Source organism: Camellia sinensis, chromosome 1 (assembly GCF_055761805.1).
Source record: "Camellia sinensis isolate YWXY chromosome 1, ASM5576180v1, whole genome shotgun sequence".
Taxonomy (NCBI): domain Eukaryota; kingdom Viridiplantae; phylum Streptophyta; class Magnoliopsida; order Ericales; family Theaceae; genus Camellia; species Camellia sinensis.
In genome coordinates, this window is record NC_138961.1 from 47,189,692 (window position 1) to 47,208,005 (window position 18,314).

Below are 18,314 nucleotides of genomic sequence, written 5' to 3' on the forward strand. Positions count from 1 at the left end.
AATCCGAGATAAGCGGATAAGAGACAAGAGTCCTAGAATAAATAGGAGACTTAGCCAAGATAAGGATAAAGCTCTTAAAGAGTTTATCTTTATCTCTGAAGGAGTCCAAAGTAAGTACTAAACATGAATCCATAGAAGTCAGATTTCTATTGGGATTAGGATTGAGGGAACTATAAAAGAGAGGCACCCCCATGGGTCTAAGGTACGTAATTTTATGCTTTGAGCATTGAGTTTAGCATTATTGATTATCTTTGAGAGATATACTGACTTGATCGTCGGAGTGCCCCCGGGTGGACGAACCACCGCCGGAATCTTCTCTTTCTGTTACAGGTTAGCCAGGTGTCATCTATTGTGCCAGTATTCTCCAGCTGAGTACTGAGTTAGGCAGTGTGATCGGAAAGTCAATCACATAATTTCATAAATGAATATTGATGTTATGCATTTGTCTAATCTCATTTATGTTGAAAAACACATTGATAAAGATTTTAAAATTATTAATTGAAGATCGATATTATAGTGAACATGATAATTTTGGTTAATGTGCATAACCTCTTATTAATTTTCTATAAAATTGTGGAATCAATTTAAATATATCATGCTTGTAACTTCGAAAGAAAGTTGAGTACTTGAGCATCGTAATTGGACTCCAATAAAATGATGAGATGTATGTTAACATGTTTAAATTATACAAGTTTTTGTGATAAAATATTTTTAATTACTATGTATACTTGTGTATACTTTACATATGGTGCTAAGTTAAAAATATTTTTAAAACACTTTTGAATTGTGAACTAATATAAAATTTAGTTAGAATAACTTTCGAGTTTGGGATTGTACAGAAGTAAAAAATTTTATGATATATTTTTGAAATCAAAATGGAACCTATAGCTATTTGTTGTTACTTTGTAAGTTATCAATGGTTCTATTATCTTGGTTCTAACATAAGAATCTTTTAAGTTTTTAAAATGTGAAGTTATTAAATTTGTGAACAATTTAAATATATAAATCTTCATGTATACTTGTGCCTATTATAATAAATTGGTCTGTTCATTCTCACATAGAGAAAGTGAGAGTACAATTAGAATCTAAAGTGTCTATTCAGTCTATTGATAAAAGTTGAACATGTATAACATGTGCAACCTTCTAGACATTCTCATACAATTAAAAGATCCTTGCGATTATATTATTTTACTAAATGAGCAATATCAAGAGATTGAAAAGATGATTGTTACGTATGATGAAGATATTGGCGATTTGTAATATGATAAATGAATTGGTACAAATTATTAATTAGATATCAGATCATGTTATACCTTTTTAAAAGTTTGGAATCTAATGAGTATTTTTTTTTTAAAGATAAATAAATAAATGCAATGCTATTGCAAGAGGTTGTGATTTGAAAAGAGTATTGTTCTTACCAGTGTCATAAATATAGGTTTATAATGATTATAGTGGTATTGTGACATTTTTATCTTTTGCTTCGCTAAACAAAATGAATTTGATTTGTAAGTTAAACAAATTTACTATGGCTTTAAACGAATTTCTGAATAATGATATTTAAAGGTTCACCAAATATTATTACTTGGTTTTATAGATAATACTATTAATTTATGCATATATCTCAAGGTCAGTGGGAGCAATTTATTTTTCTTGATCACTCATACCGATGGAATTTTACTTATTAGTAATAATTTCGAATTAATACTTGATGTGAAGATATTGTTGTTAATAAATTTTTGATATAAAATATCTTGATAAAGTATTTTATGTGTTTGGCATTAAAATGCTTGAAAAATAACTTAGAGGATTATTTGTCTCATCTCGAAGAGCATACCTACATCACATTTTTACTGAATTTAACATGCAGAATTGAAAGCTTTACGTTGCTCTTCTTAATGATCGAGATTAATTAAGTAACATTCAGTATTCATAAAATGATTTTGAGAAAAAGTTCATGAGGAATGTCTCGTATGCTAGTGTTGTGAGAGTTTAATGAATTATAAAGTTTGAATTAAACTTGGTGCATATGTAATTAGTTTGTTAGATAATTATTATTTTAATTTAAGCCTGGACCATTGGGTTGAAAGACATAAAGTATCATGATATTTATAGAGAATTAAAGATTATACAATTGGCTATAGAAGAATTAATCATGTTAATATTATTAGTTGTATAATGTCGACTTTGGAAGTTGCTCAGATGATATATAGTGTCTATTACTGGTTATATTTTTTTATGTTTGCATGAGATCTTGTTTTATAAAAGAGTTTCATAAAATCTCTTATAATTTTTCACTATACAAACATGTTTTAGAGTTCGACTTTAGTTATGTAATTAAAGAATTTTATTTCAGAGCTTGGAATTGTTAATTTCATTTCCAAACCTATAAAGATGTATTATGATATACGGTTTTAATTTTCTCTATAAAGAATAACAAAAACTCTTACGGTGTTAAACATATAAATTTAAAGTACTTTAGAATTGGAAAGTTGTTTTTTTTTTAGATAGGAAGAATTGGAAAGTTATTAAAGATGATATTCTTTATGAGCACATGTTACAGAATACATACTAATTGATTATCTAAATAAAGGGCTTAAGCCAAATTTTAGTTTGCTAAATATATTGAGCATATGAGTACTTTACAGTTTTTTATGTACTTAGTTAAAGAAATTTTTTACCCATGAATATTATCTATGATATATTTCAGTTAATAAAGTTTAATGTGTTTATTCACATTTTGTTTATAGTTATGTGTGTGTACACATAAATGGTAATTGTCATATATGTATACCTCTTATATGAGCTCTTACAGTTATATTTTAATTTTGAGATATAAAGATTAACACTTTGGTTTAGAAGTGTATATGGATCCATAGAGTATGATGCTTGGTTTAAAGCATGAAAGACCTCGATTTAGAGGAATAAAGGCTTCTTTTGGAAGAGTAAAATGGAATAAAATTCCTTGCAGAGTCTTGTCAAGACCATACAAAGGACTGAATGTGGAATTAGCATGTTATATAATTTTTAGATCAATTATGCTGAAATTCCACACTACACTTTATCACATATAGGAATCCATGTTGGTGAGATATTAGTGTTTGTAATTGTGGAAGGTGTTATGTTGTTCAATAGCATAATTACCTCTACGGTTCGATATTAATATTTCTCATTGAACGGGATTCTGTGCTGAGATATTTCTATTCTGAATCATGTTTATGTAGCCACTAAAGTTTTTAACCCAAGAGTCATTTTTTCTTAAATAAAATATTTTCTTAAAGTGGTAGTCAATGTTGCCTAAGTGGGAGAATGTAAGAATTTATTCTTAATTAGGCTATCATTGAATATATTTTGTTTGGTTTGTGAAAAACGGGTTGAACGTGATTTAGATAGATTGACTGGTATGAGCCTAAAATTATTATTGTCATCTATAAGGTTTGGGTCATAATCATCTTAGTGTATATATTATTTTATATGTGAATATGTGATATGAAGGTGTAAGGCCTATTTGAAGTTATTTGGGTTCCTTAATGGGAGGGCCCAGTAATTGTTTTATTTAGGCCCAGTCTCCTCTCCTATCCTTATTAGGGTTTACATCACTACAGGAAATATGGGTTTAGGTGGCGTTTTTTTAACGGCGTTTTTTAAAACGCCACTGTTTTTAATATTTAACGGCGTTTTATAAACGTCTTATTTTTTTTTAATTAAAACGGCGCCGTTTTATGAAAAGGAGGCGTTTATAAACGTCTTCTAATCTCACGCGCTTCCTTTTCAAATTTGAGAATCTCAACTCTCAAATTGAACCGATGCACTCGCAAATACTCTCTCTCTCTCTTGTCTAAACCCTAATATGACAGAGATTCAGTTGCTTATCAGAAATCGAAGTTCTCTCTCGAAATCGAAGTGATTCATCAGAGCGATTTCGAAGTTCATCTCAGCGATTCAGATCTCGAAATCGAAGTTCATATCTCGAAATTTTAAAATTCTGAGTTCATATCGCTTCGATTTCATATTCCGATTCAAATCTAAGTTCATATCACTTCGATTTTGATTTATATCTGAGTTTATATCACTTCGGTTTCGATTCAGATCGTGATTCAGATCTTAGCGATTCAGATCGGTCTCAGTGATTCATATCTCAAAATCGAAATCGAAGGTAATCTCAGCGATTCAGATCAGTGAGCTCCATTCTCTCTCTCTCTGTCTCCCTCTCTCTTTGCTGTCTCGCAGAGATTCCCTAATTATTGCAGAGATTCAGCTTGTTGATTCAGAGGTTCAGATCGATCTCAGCGATTCAGATCGGTGATTCATCTGAGCGATTTCGAAGTTCTCTCTCAAAATCGAAATTGAAGTTCATCTCAGCGATTCAGATCGGTGAGCTCCACACACACTCTCTCTCTCTCTTAAGGTGAAATCGGTCCTTTGATATTCTATGAATGGTTTTGATGTTTGATTTGAAATGATCCTGTCATATCCCTCATTTATCAACCTATATGTATTGACCCTTTCTCATCTATAAAAATTATACTAATGCCCATTCTAAAAATTATGGGTAGGTAAAAAACCCCTGGTTCTGATTTCTATATTGAATGATTTGCAGGAAGAGATAGAGCTTGGACTTTCCAATGTAAGAGTTCAATCATTTCCTATATCATTCTCTTCTCCTTCAACTTTATTAGTGTTTCTAAAGATGCAAGCACAAGAACCTTAATGTCCTGTGGTGATGTTCTATGAGCTTATAGGTTTATTAGTGTTTGTATAAAGTTAATTATGTTTGAGTTATAATTAAAACAGCTACTGTACGTTTGTGCACTTAATAAGTTTTCTCAAATTTATTCTTGTACTGTATATTAGTATATTACCAATCAACATTTACAGACTTCACAGAATGAAATTTGGGGTGGTCTGGTTGATTGTTATATTATGTGATAATCATTTTACGCGAGTTTCTTTTTGTAATTCAATCTACAGTGCATAGAATGCCCTTGATTTGAGTCTAAATTTCTACCCCTCACCCTTTGTTCTTCTTGATGAGATATTTGAGGAAAATGATAGAAAAAATAGAGTTTGAATGCTACATTCTTTCCACACAAAAAAAGAAAAAAAGAAAAAATAAATAAAAAGAAGAAGATTATTTGGCTGAATGATTGTAATAGGTTCAGTTGAGTAGAGGTTATACTTGTATTATTGTCCTTGTGTATGCCAATTAGTTTTGTTGCTGAAATAACTCCCTTCTCTGTTTACTATATCTTTTACAGTCTTTGTTTCCTTACCTTTCTTTCTTTCTTTATGCATTGTGCAGTTATTTATATACATGTCTGTCTATATGTGTGTACGTACCTTTATATAATGATGTATCACTGTTGTACTTTCTTTTATCCTCCATTTACACACAGGTTTTGTGCTCCATTTACACACAGGTTTTGTTATTTGCAGATAAGCCATCATAACTTCTTTTCTTTGCAATTATATGCCATTTTTAAAACATAATAAAAAGAAGTCCAAAATTGCAACTTGCAAGCTTAGTCACTATGAGCATTTGTGATTTTAAAATTTATTTTGGGAATATAGAAACCTCTGGAGTCAATCAATACAGTCAGGCTATGTTCTCCAATACGTTCTCATTGTTCAAGGTTAATGCTCTGATTTTAATATTTAGTCTTGTTAAGTGAGCTTTTTGGGCAGTGAAGCCTTAAGAGGCAATCATGATTGCTTACTGTTGGATTTCTCATTCAGGTGCAAAAAATGTCATCAATGCTTGCCAAGAGTGCAAAGTCAAGCGAGTAATTGACAACAGTTCTGCAGATGTAGTTTTTGACGGTTCATATGATATAAATAATGGAGATGAGTCCTTGCTGTATGCTTGGAAAGTATGCCTCTCTTTTACAGTTCTTCATATGTTTTATAGAATATCTCTTAGGATCTTTCCTCCCACTAAGAATCATCCTTTTTCCTCCTGGTCATGTGTACCTTGTTAAACTTTGAGGACATGTTGACTGACTTAAAAGCTCAAGTAGAGGCACTGTTCCTGTTTGCTAATGATATTGATGGCCTTCTGACATGTGCACTTCATCCTAGCAATGTATTTGGACCTGATGATACAGAGATTATTCCGTTCCTTGTGAATCAAGCAAAATTTGGCTGGGCAAAGGTTTGAAATTTTCTTTTGTACTTTATTTATATGTGGTTTTGTTTTCTTAATATTTCACCATGTTTTGTAAACTTTGTTTTGCTATTGAATATAATGGACTGCATATTAAATTTTGGTTGAAACATAATTACCCAATAATAGCAGAGTCAATTTCTTCCTTCTATTTTTTTGTTTTACCCTTTGGCCTCTCTGGATGAAATTTTGGTTGGTGGTGGTGAATGTGATTGTATGCTTAGAAACAACAACAAAATGGGAAAAACACAAGTTACTTGATATTCTAGGTGTTATGCACTCAAATTAGTTATCATTCTCTGAACTGCTGCTGATGGCTGCCTTTTCTCCATGGAGTCTGTTTTTTTTCTTTCCTCAACACAAGTTTCTCATTTCAGTTTATTTTTTTCCTGTTTTAAATTTTAGTTAGACTTATGGAAAAGGAGAAAATTCTTTTATGATAATTTGCAGGCATTTTCATCACAAATCTTGAGCCAGTGAAGTTCTGGGATTTGTCTCTCGCATATTGGACGACCTAGGTTACCAGAGGTAATGAATTGATTGTTTAATGTGTTGTTTTTCCAGACTGGGGGGTGGGTGCGGATTGTTTGGGGAATAAACTCTGTTGTAAGAGAATTTGCATTGTGACAATGATTTTGAAAGCTGCCCGTGCATTTTGGAATTTATATTCACATGGTTGTTGGATTTTTAAATATGCTATCACCTTCCCTATTAATTTTTTATTTTATTTTATGTATTTTTGTAATTGAACCAACCATCAATGTGTCTTGATTTCCCTATTAAACTTTCTTTTTTCTTCTGTGGGAACCCTTCTTCCTCTGTCTTTCTATTTGTTATTATTATTATTTATTTTTAAAATGTTGTTCTTAGTATTATTATTTTATTAGCTGGAGGTCCTTTCATATACAAGCTAATATCGCATCTATGTGGGTTAAACTGCTCAATGGACGATGTTATGCGGTCTCAATCATTGTTTGACTCAATATTTGCATAGCTTTTAAAGATTGTGCCTAATTGCTTGTAACACATAAGCAACATTTTTATATTTGTCTACTGTTGCTCTTCTGACTAGCCATTTCCTTTTTGAAAAATGCCATCATGCTAGAATATTTACTGAAGCAATGACAAATCCATATTGACCTCATTTTTCTTTTTGAATGATTATGATGGTTTTCTCATATTGCTCCCTGAACTTAATTTCCCCTCTTCTGTTTACAGACCCATGATAAAACTTCCAGCTACATTGGTCTGGTATACTGTTTTGCTTGTTAAATGGATGCATGCAAAAATGGCCTCCACAAAGCTTAACAGTTCTGCATCATTGCATGGTGTTGTTCGATTAGCATTGCGCACAAGTACGTTTAACTGCTCTGCAGCTCAAAAACATATTGGATACTCACCAGTTGTCTCCTTGGAAGTAAGTTTCTTAGTTGGGTAGCTCATGATTATCTAACCCTGCTCTCCGCAATAACAATGATGTTGCTCAAGCTCCATAAGAGACTGGATTCAAATTTGAATTTGTATGTGATGGCAAATCTCAATTTGATAAGGTTATACACATTCTAAAAGAAAAAATATGTTAAAGACCCTTCAAAAGTCTTGCCTAATTTGATGAGTGTGAGTTAGATCAAATGGCTTCTAAATTTGTTTATGCTATGAGTGCATTAATTTTACATGATTCTCATGTGTTTGTATTGTCTTTGGGTATGCCCGTTTCTTTATATGTATTTAATACTTCTTGGTATGTGATAAAATCTTCTTGTTAGTGCTTCTTCAAGTTTTAAGTACTGTTATAAGTATTCTTCAATTTGTGTTTAGTTGTGTTACTCATTAGTGAACTCTCTTCCCAATTTTTATCCCCGTCCTTGCTCCTTATTGTTTTTATGTAACAATTAATTCATCCATATTAAACTGTGATAGAGGACATCGCTTATGTGTTCCTTGAAAATTCTGAATTCGGGTCATTATCTTCTAGCTAATGCTTTCATAGTTTAACCATGTTCTGCAAGTTAGTTGTTGCTTCAGATTATCAAGAGTGTGCTCGATCCTTGTGAGGATGAAAATGACGACATTCAAGATGATGATGTGAGCTTGGGGGCTGATTTTGTACAAAGGAGTGTTCTGAATCTGATAGTGAGGTGATGAGTTAACGTTACATTTGTTTTTGGTTCTCAATGAGCTAAAATACATGTTATAAACTTCATTTACCATACAGCCAAAATGCTTAATAAACCAATTGTCAAAATTTGCAACTCATTTCAGGTTGGCCTTTCGGAAGATGACCAATACATAGGTGCACCTATAGGTAATGACATTCTATCGTGCCAAATAATATTTATGCTCACAAGTCATGTGAACTTCTTGTGCTTTCACTCCCACCATTTAACACCTTAATTCCTTGCCTAATTGCAAAATAGGTTGTTGAATCACTCCCCCTAAACTGGCTTGTCAGAAAATTGAATGCGAATGCTTGATGAATTGTGTTGTTTTATTTTCAATTTGACTTTATGTAATACAGGATACACATATTTCCTCATATATATAATTGTCTTATGTATATGCTTACTTTAATACTCAAACAGCTTGGGGTTCGTATCGGTTGAACTCACCTCCTCAAACTGCTTGGGTTGAGATACGAAAAGGCAAGCTTTAAAGTAATTGATATGCCGAGTTTGACTTTTTTTGCTCCTTTTTTTTTTTTTTTGATGTAATTGTTTAAAATTTAATTTTAGGGTTGATTATTGATTGAATGAATGGTTGATAGGATGATTATGCCGCCACTGATGAAGAATATGAGGAGAAATTGAAGAAAGAAACTGTGGCATTTTTCTTTTTAGCTACGTGAGTTTTTATTTCACATCACATACATACATATATACATACTTGTGTATTGTTGGTATATAACATTGTATTTAATTTATTTGTTTGTTGTGGTATAGATATGGAGATGGTAAGCCAACTGACAATTCTGCAAGGTTCTATAAATGGTTTTCAGAGGTAAATTTTGATTAATTTCTAATTTTTATTGTTACTATGGTTCTTTTACCAAGTGAGATTTGGGTTTCATGGCGTGTTATATGACTGCCTATAGGGTAAAGGAGAGAGAAATGGCTTGATCTTTCGTACGGAGTGTTTGGCCTTGGCAACAGGCAATATGAGCATTTCAACAAGGTTTGGATTTCATTTCATTTCATGTTTTGGTCAATTTCACATATATATTATGTTACCATTGTATTTTTTTGATAAATTGTGGTGTCTTACATCTCTATAAACTGTTGAATGTTACCATTGTATTTAGTCCTAACCATGCATGCTATTGCCTTCTATTTGAAACATGCGTTGTAATAATATTTTAGTCCTAGTTTCTTGTAATTTCTGTTACCATAGGCAAATATACATGTTTACTGCACTATTTGCATAGCTACTTTGGCCCGAGTTAGATCAGTTGCTTAAGGATGATGACAGTTCAACTGTTGCAACTCCTTACACTGCTGCTGTGTTGGAATATCGTGTGGTATATCATGACAGCACAGATGCATCAATATTGGACAAGAGCATGAGTATGTCAAATGGTCATGCTGTTCATGATGCACAACATCCATGCAGGTACCAAAAGAATGTTTTAAATCCTGAATTTTTCTATTGCCAGTTAATTTTATGCTTTTGTTTCTGCAACCTAACAAATATTTTATCTTGGAATTAAGGTCTAATGTAGCTGTGAAAAAGGAGCTTCATACGGCTGCCTCTGGTCGATCTTGCACCCATCTGGAATTTGACATTGCTGGAACTGGACTTGCGTAAGTCGCAATTCTAATTCACTTAATTATGGATGTATATTTGGAATAAGGTGATGACAAATTCTGTCGACTTACTACTATTATTTATTTTTGGTAAGCAAATTGTCAATTGGATTTTGCTTTAGCTTTAAATGGAAAATGTCTGCTCTTTAAATTTAAAACAAATTGGATTAGAAAAAGCATGCATTTAATGATGAATCAACTTTGTTCATTTATCTTTCTTCACTTCCTTTGTCCACAGATATGAAACTATGTCGGCGTGTACTGTGAGAATGTGATTGACATTGTGGAGGAAGCTCAAAGGTTAATGGATTTATCACCATATACAAATTTCTCCATTCACACCGATAAATCAACTTTGTTCATTTATCTTTCTTCACTTCCTTTGTTTAGTTGTGTGTTGCTCATAATATTATATATGTGAACTCTCATTAACTAATTTGTTAAATGTATGTGTTTTCCAGTCTGCATTACTTGCCCTGGCAGCTCATGCTTCTGATCCAAGTGAAGCCGAGCGATTGAGGCATCTTGCATCTCCTGCTGGAAAGGTTTGCAATTTTTTGGTTCAGAGTTTTCATAATAAAGTGGTTTTTAACGCTATCTTTCCTATCTACAGGATGAATATACACAATAGGTAGTTGCAAGTCAGCGAAGCCTTCTTGAGATTATGGCAGAATTCTCATCAACCAAGCCTCCACTTGGTGTTTTCTTCGCATCAGTTGCCCCATGCTTGCAGCCTAGATATTACTCAATTTCATCCTCAAGGTGAATAATACCACAGCCTAGATATTACTCAATTCCAATCTACTAAGCCTTCTTGAGATTTTGGGTCAATTGCTAGTAGTCCTGATTCAAATGAAGTGAGAGAGGGGGAGGGAATCCCTGATTTGGAACATGAAAGAGAGACTGAGTCCTTTAGAGAAGTTCACTTGGGGAAGAAGTTGAATGAAGAGATGAAGAACTCGGGAGGGCACTTCCTCCAGGGAAGTGCGATCACAGAAATAGAGCAGTGAGGGCAATTCAAGAACAGTGCCACTACAGAGACAGAGTAGTGAGGGCAGCTCATGGTCAGTGCCATTACAAAACAGAGTGGTGAGGGCAGTTCAAGGTCAGTGCCATTGCAAAACAATGAGGGGACTTCAAGAGAAGTACCAGAAGAACAATACTATGAGGCAACACATTCTGTTGATGTGAAAGAGGATAAAGGAAGTTCTGATACAATCTCACGTGAATTGGCATGACTAAAAATAAAAAAATGGTACACCCAGCTTACATATTTTTTTCTTTTATTTTTTGGGTTGCGTTTGTTGTTTGATTTTGGTTTAGAAATAGTCATGTAATGTTTGCTTAAATTTAGTCAATATATTAAAATAGCAGTAAAGTTTTATCCATATTATTATTATTTTTAAGCTTTATTACAGTTATGTTTTTTAGTTAAATCTAACAAAATTAGCACAATTTAAAAATAAAAAAAAATAAAAAAAGAATCTATAATGGTGTTTTTCCAAAACGCCACTACAGTGTCAACGGTCATTTTAAAAAATAGGAAAAATCTATCGCGGCGTTTTTTGAACGTCGCTAAATGTCGGATGACGTCATTTTTACCATAGCTATCACATTTGGCGGCGTTTTAAAAAACGCCGCCTATACTAATTCTAGCGACGTTTTTAAAGCGTCATAATGCTATAGCGACGGCCGCATCTTCGACGTTTGGAACAAAACGTCGCAAAAAGAATTAGCGGCGTTTTTTATACTAATAGCGGCGTTTTTTAAACGCCACTAAATGTAAAATTTCCAGCAGTGCATATATCTATATATATGTAGATTAAAGGGTTGTCAGCCCTATTGAAAAGACAACAAAAAGATTAGGAGAATGAGGGGAAGAGCTGGTGCTAAGGTTTTTCAATTGTGAATGCCATATTCTTTCAAGGATGCAAAACTCAAGACAATAATGGAATCAAATGGTATGTATCTAAGTTTATATTTTAGTAGTTACTTATATTCATAGTGTTTTGATTTCTAGTATATAGATCCTATAATCTTATAATAATTTCATTCCTTAATTTTGGACTCAAAAACTTTAATTTTTTATAATGTGTATCGATTATGATAAAATTACAACAAGATCATTAAAGAGAAAGAATGACAAAGAACCCAAGTCTCACGTGGTATCATTATTGCACCAAATATTTACTAACCTCACTCAATTTTATAATGAATTGGCATGGGCAATATAGCATTTTCAAACAAAAATGCTAGTTATTAAGAAAAATAAAATCCAAAAAATTCAGTATGTGGCATAGATTTTAATTTAGTGGAGCAATGGTGTTTTTTTTTCTTTTTCTTTTTTTTTCTTCTTTTTCTCCTTATCAATGCGACATAAGATGGGCTCTGGATCTTGTGAATCATTCTATCCCTTTGTCTCAAAAAACTCTAAGCCATTGCTCGAAATTATCTCCTTTCAAGGATGGTGTGTCGATTAATAGAACGTCACATATACAATCTCATCTTGGACATGGTCCAAACTCAAGCCGCATTCAAAATAACTTGAAATTACTGTCTGTTAAAATTTTTACATGATATAATAATTTAAAGGTGCATTGAAATTTTTTTGAAGAGAAGATTCTTAGGCTCAAATTGAAGCACTGTTAATTTCTTACTAATTTGGTGACCAAATGATTTCTATTATCATTTCTTCAAATACTTTAAGTTATAGTCATTTTTCATGAATATTTTCTGAAAAAAATGGTACTTTTCATATTCTTTACAAAATCTTCTATCAAAACGACTAGCGTAGCATTATTATTGTTGTAATTAAAGGACATCTTGAAGAGTAAAAGGTTGTATTATCATATATTAACTTTGTATTTTTGGGATAAATTATGCTTTTAAGTTCTAACTTTCACCGAATTTTACTTTGCTCTCTCACACTAGTAAGTCATTAAATTTCAACTCATGTTTTAATGTAGTGCTCATATCACCCACCATTTATAATTTCGGTAAAAGTTGGAAAATAATAGACCAAAATGAAACTTTGAGAGAAAATTTGAAGACAATGAAAAGTGTAATTTGTTGTATAATTTTTTTTGTCTCTCTCTAATGTCCCTAAAATATATTGGCATAACGGCTGCGTGAACACTTTCCATCCAAATTTTAAACAGCGAGTGATAAAATCGGTGAAAGAGGGTTTAATCTTAGTACATATTTTTGCAATTAAAGTGTAAGAAACCAAAATAGAATTTTCATAAAGTTAAACAATATGAAGTTTAGTTTGTCTTTCTTTTTCTTTTCTTTTTTTGGGAATAACATTACTCTTATTTTATTTATGTTTGTGTAGACTTTCAACAATAATTCAGATCTTCTCTAACACTTTTTTCATCCAATCATCATCCAGCAATTGACCTAAACATTAAATCAACTGTTGAATGATAGTTAGATGAAAAAGTGCTTAAGAGAATCCGAATCCATTCACCAAACGCTTCAAGGATAATGGGAGTAGCATACTTAGAGATGGGTCCTTTGTGCCATCTAATGACTCCAACGTGCCCTCATCCTTTGCAAGCCAAACTAATGTTCAGTTCTAGTGACCAATATCAAGAAAAAAAACAAAATTAATGTGGCTTGGTTTTTTTGGTTAAATGATTGTCACAGATGAATAGATTGTAATTAATGATTTTGATCACTGGATCCTTGTGCAGATAGAATGAATAACAAAAGAAATAGACAAAACTACATTGAATAGCAATACATCAATTTAGTGCAATAACAAAAGTTTTTCCTTATGCTCTTATCATTTCATATGCTAACCTATACGTCCTAATAAGCTGAAAGAATAGTACTTGAAAATTTGTTGTCTCTCAATCGTTATAATGTTATTAGTCATACAAAAAAATAAAAAATAAAAACAAAATCTTTGGGGGGAAAATGAAGAGTGAAGGTTTTATTGGCAAAAAATGTAATCTCTATATATATCAATGCCTTGCATAATGAAATTTTCTCCTCCTATGGATTATTGTCATTATAGATCACATTATTTTGAGAAGAAAATACATTTTCTTTAAAAAGTGTAAAATTAATCAAGGCAATTCACACAATACTTATGCTCAAAAAAATGAATAAAGAAGAAAAATATTAAAATTTATATCTCTTGGGTCATTAAGAATGAAGAAAGACCCCCCCCCCCAAAAAAAAATAGAAGCAGAAAAAGAAGAAAAAAAAAAGATCGTTAATATCGTGTCCAATCAAAAATATATATATATATATATATATTTAAATCTCATGCAAAAAAAGAAAAGCAATTAAAATAATCCAAACTCTTTCTATCAATTCATTCACATTTAACACTCTTTTACACGAAAACAACAACCACAACAACAAAAAATAAAATAAAATAAAAACCACAACAACAAAAAATAAAATAAAATAAAACATGTGATTTTATATGATTGTTTGAATAGCCAACTTATGCTTTCAAACTTTAGACAAACTTTCAATAGATTGTGGATCTAAAAAAAGAAAACATTGGCCGAGGGGGCAGTTGTAGGATATAATTTTGAGTTATTCATGTGACCTAAGTGGTTAGTCAAGTGCCACATTGGTGATTCTGCTTAATTGAGGTGTGGTCAAACGACATCTGAATCCGAGATGTTCAAATGAAGGATTAGAGTCCTAAATAATGACAGACTCTCTATTTGGGTAACATTAGACGAGTTGATCTTCCAAATAAGAGAAGTCTTGGATAATTGATATCATTGTAAAGGATAAAGTCTTATAAAGTAAGACTTCTACGAGACGAGGGTTGCTAACTATAAGTAAAGCATCCCGTGGGTCTAAAAAATATTTTTTACTTATACATTGTTATTTGAGTTGATATCTTATAAGATAAGTTACTGAGTTGATTGTCAGAGTACTCTAGGCAGACAAGCTAAAACGGTATTTCTTGTCTTCTTGTGCGGGTGGACCAGCCACCGCGGTATTTCTTGTCTTCTTATGCATAGGTATTTGACTTAATTTATTCTTTCGCGTGCTCTCTAACTAAGTTCCCTAAATTTCAATAAAGAAATTTATTTAGTTATAAGATCAAAAATCAACACCCACGATAAGGTTCCACTGTCTCCCTAGTAAACAAACACTCTATATGGAGAATATTATGGATTAATAAATCTTTGTCTTTTTCCAATGACAAGGTTCAGAACATAGCAAAATTAAAATGGTTTTTCAGATCATTTGTTTAAGTTGTTCAAGAAAATAAATCACAACAGTAAAATAATCCTTATTATATAGTTTTTATTCGATCAAATTTTTACTCGGATTGAAGAGCCATAATATCTTTATGATCGATACCCATTATCTCATATTTAATAATGCTAAAATCACTAATCTTTTTCCTAATATTTTAAATAACTATATCGCAATACTTATTAGTATAAATAATATTATCTATATCAATATTAAAAATCTAATATCTCAGTAAATATCAGCAGATATTTAAAACGCTTCTTTTCCTAAATATACAATAAGTGAAGCTAAATATGTAACAATTATGCATACAAAACAAATCCATAATAACAACAAAAGGAATAAGTGTTGGAAACCATTAATTACCTTGTATGCTAGTACATGACAACTAGTACCACAGGATCTCACTTCGAATTGTCTTCATTCATAAAGTCAGATCTAGAGTACTACTTGTTATTTCATGCTTCCTAGTACCATCACTTTCCTCTAATCTTCGATGCTTTTTTGATGAGGATGAAGATGAGAACAATGAAAGAGACAAACTACTATCAACTTCTTGATCATCCTCCAAACCTTTGCCAAACTCATCATTTTTTTGTGTCACTCTCAGAGATAGATTCAAATCAAGATTGTTGCAATCTGCATCTGGGACCTTTCTTTTCGCCGCGCTTTGCTCTTCTGAGGTCATGACATTCTGGTTCTTTTCGAGGGAAAGAAAAATTTTCTCTGAACTTTGCAGCTGATTCATGAGCCGGATTTGGGTTTGCCATGATCCATGAGTTTGAAGTGGTTGCAACTGATGTTCTTGGGATTCATGGGTTTTCATGGTGGCTTGTAATCCATTGAAAGAATTTCGGATATGGAAATTGTAATTTGGCGAAATATTTCTATCTATGCTTCCAAAGATCTTCTCAGCTGTTGAAGAGTAAGGTCCACGTCTAGCTCCATTAGATGCAGACCCTCCCATACTATAAATTTGGTTGTGAATCTTGGGATGACCGGTGCTCCATGAAGCATCACCATATCTTAAAAAAAAAAAAAATGTGAATTGATGAACTTAACTCATAAAAACCAATATAGCAATTAAAGAGTGTGATAGGAGTTTAAAAGTTTGATACCTTAAACTGGAACTGGCATTTTGATTGAAACTTTGCAGCATAGGTAACTGGCTAAGGTTGTAAACATGATGGTCCCTACCATCAAACTGAATTCCCTGCCCTGTATCGAAGATATAAATAATTAAATTATTTTCGTTTCTAACCATTCAAGCTTTTAGATGAGATGACGATTAACAATTTAACACCTTAAGAAAAAGGGGAAAAAATATTTGTTGAATAGAGCAGTGATAAGAATTAGAAAACCTTATCAGACAGTATAAAAACCTTAATTTTTTCACTGAAAAGGGGTATGGAATGGAAATCATGAATCTTACCTTGATCGGGGTCATCAATCTTTTTGCTCCTATACATCTGCTAAAACAAATCCAAAAGTACTAATTATTAATACATATTGAATCTTGACAATCTGAATTAAAGCAGACATATTAACAAAATTTCCACGGCTTATATATAGGTTTTTATTAATCTGAATCATGTATGTAATTAGTACCTGAAGATGGCTCTTCACATGAGCTATGCTAAGGCCTTTGATGTTCATCAATTGAAGAACCAATTTTGGTGTTGCTCCTACAACAATTGAAAAGTAAATAGGGTTTGTCAATTATAGATATTAAAATTTTTCCCACACTTATCAGCTGACATATGATCATATAGTTGATAAAAAGGCTGATTAAAAAAAAAAAAAAAAATAGGGTCGATAAAAAGATGGATTTACAATAATACTCACTATCTTGGCCTCCAAGTCTTTCAACGGCATGAACAAAGCAAAGGTGGAGATCAGGAGTCCACCGGAGCCTTGGATTCTTGGACCGGACATACTGCCTTACAGATCCAGAAGGTGTCTTCTTTTCATTCCCTTCAACTGTACTGTTGCTTGAGCTTGACCGGTTCTTCGGCTTACTCTCATCGTCATCATCGTCGACCTCTTCTCCATCATCTTCATCCTCATCTTCATTCTTGTTACTAGTGATTGTCTTTGAATGTTCTTCAGCACTGTCACTTCTCTTCATCTTTGTTTATATTTTTAGGGTTTGTAATTTGACAAAACCAATTCTAGTTGAATGATCAAGACTTGAGTTTGGTATCACCTAAAGCCAAAGTAGAGGAAGATATATGGTCTAGAAGATGGTAGATGATCATAAACTCTTGCAACCAAAGGTGCTAGAATAATTTGAGGATGAAATTTGTTGCCCTAGACATTTAAAAGAGTCACAGCTCTCTCTCTCTCTCTCTCTCTCTCCCTCTCCTTAATTTATATCATGCATGACATGAATGTATGATAGATACATAGTGTACATGTGTATGTAGGGTATGTGCATGAGAACATGTCATGATTGTAAGATGATATGATGATGATGATTATAGAAAAATGAATCATGCAAGAGAGTAAAAAACACACACTCCTTTCAGATTCAACACAAAATGATATCCTTATAGCATCTCCAATATTCTTAGCAATTTTAACTAGCAAAAAAATATATATTAAAAAAATGTGTTTTTTTTTTTTTTTGGTATTTTAGCTAGTCATTTATTACTATTCGTTTTTCAACCAAATGATCTCTATTTTACAAGCTACTTTCAACCACTATATCTTTTTAAATTTACATCCTCCAAGAAGAGAAAATTTGAAACAAGAGTGTTTTATTATGTTTAGCTAGTTTACATTAGCCCTTACAAATTATTAGGTATTTCGGGAGTACGACTATGTGATGTTTCATGATATTATTATGATTGATAACAAATATAAAATATTATAATTTTGTGTTGAATGATTGAAAAATATAAAAAATTATAATTAATAATAGTTGATGAAAAAGTATAAAGATGTAATATTTTGAAAACATCTAATAATTTTTTCTAAATGGGAGAGGCAAACGACCAAATAGAAAAGAGGCCAGTTAGAAGGACCCTATTCATGTGTTAATAAGAATTAATAAAAATTGCATAAAATAAAAAAAATAAAAAAAAAGAGTGAGATTCATTATGAAGTTTCCCCAAAAA

At 32.1% G+C, this 18,314-nt stretch overlaps 2 protein-coding genes and 1 long non-coding RNA gene across 6 annotated transcripts; 2 read left to right on the forward strand and 1 right to left on the reverse strand.

The window, feature by feature from the left end:
• The first annotated feature begins 4,791 nt into the window (after positions 1-4,791).
• Positions 4,792-8,815, forward strand: LOC145794013 (uncharacterized). 3 transcript variants are annotated; one of them, XR_014333974.1, is made up of 7 exons: positions 4,797-5,630; positions 5,734-5,867; positions 6,076-6,148; positions 6,611-6,688; positions 7,379-8,298; positions 8,423-8,465; positions 8,743-8,815. It is a non-coding gene; the product is annotated as an uncharacterized LOC145794013 (long non-coding RNA). The 3 variants fall into 3 exon arrangements; XR_014333975.1 differs by having other exon boundaries at positions 4,792-5,867; positions 6,015-6,148; XR_014333972.1 differs by having other exon boundaries at positions 4,795-5,867.
• A 113-nt stretch (positions 8,816-8,928) lies between these two features.
• LOC145794009 (NADPH--cytochrome P450 reductase-like) lies at positions 8,929-11,348 on the forward strand. The gene is made up of 8 exons (XM_082876933.1): positions 8,929-9,001; positions 9,100-9,157; positions 9,252-9,331; positions 9,689-9,766; positions 9,865-9,957; positions 10,199-10,260; positions 10,422-10,505; positions 10,574-11,348. Exons 3-6 carry the CDS (start codon positions 9,315-9,317, stop codon positions 10,233-10,235), a joined length of 225 nt encoding a protein of 74 aa, XP_082733059.1. The 5' UTR covers positions 8,929-9,001; positions 9,100-9,157; positions 9,252-9,314; the 3' UTR covers positions 10,236-10,260; positions 10,422-10,505; positions 10,574-11,348.
• Positions 11,349-15,411: 4,063 nt separating this feature from the next.
• Positions 15,412-17,674, reverse strand: LOC114285582 (Homeodomain-like superfamily protein). 2 transcript variants are annotated; one of them, XM_028228628.2, is made up of 5 exons: positions 17,041-17,674; positions 16,804-16,880; positions 16,628-16,664; positions 16,314-16,413; positions 15,412-16,220 (listed from the first exon to the last, which is right to left on the reverse strand). In XM_028228628.2, the coding sequence occupies exons 1-5, from the start codon at positions 17,321-17,323 to the stop codon at positions 15,620-15,622; spliced, it is 1,098 nt and encodes a 365-aa protein (XP_028084429.2). In that variant the 5' UTR covers positions 17,324-17,674; the 3' UTR covers positions 15,412-15,619. The 2 variants fall into 2 exon arrangements, with proteins under 2 accessions (XP_028084429.2, XP_028084428.2); XM_028228627.2 differs by having other exon boundaries at positions 16,628-16,667; positions 17,041-17,541.
• Positions 17,675-18,314: the final 640 nt, after the last annotated feature.

Coding starts and splice junctions, on each gene's coding strand:
- LOC145794009 (XM_082876933.1), top strand. Junction 9,767..9,864: donor GATGCACAACATCCATGCAG/GTACCAAAAGAA, acceptor CTTGGAATTAAG/GTCTAATGTAGCTGTGAAAA. Junction 9,958..10,198: donor ATTGCTGGAACTGGACTTGC/GTAAGTCGCAAT, acceptor CTTTGTCCACAG/ATATGAAACTATGTCGGCGT.
- LOC114285582 (XM_028228627.2), bottom strand. CDS start 17,323: ATGAAGAGAAGTGACAGTGCTGAAGAACATTCAAAGACAATCACTAGT. Junction 16,414..16,627: donor GATTGATGACCCCGATCAAG/GTAAGATTCATG, acceptor TCTTCGATACAG/GGCAGGGAATTCAGTTTGAT. Junction 16,221..16,313: donor AATGCCAGTTCCAGTTTAAG/GTATCAAACTTT, acceptor TTTTTTTTTAAG/ATATGGTGATGCTTCATGGA.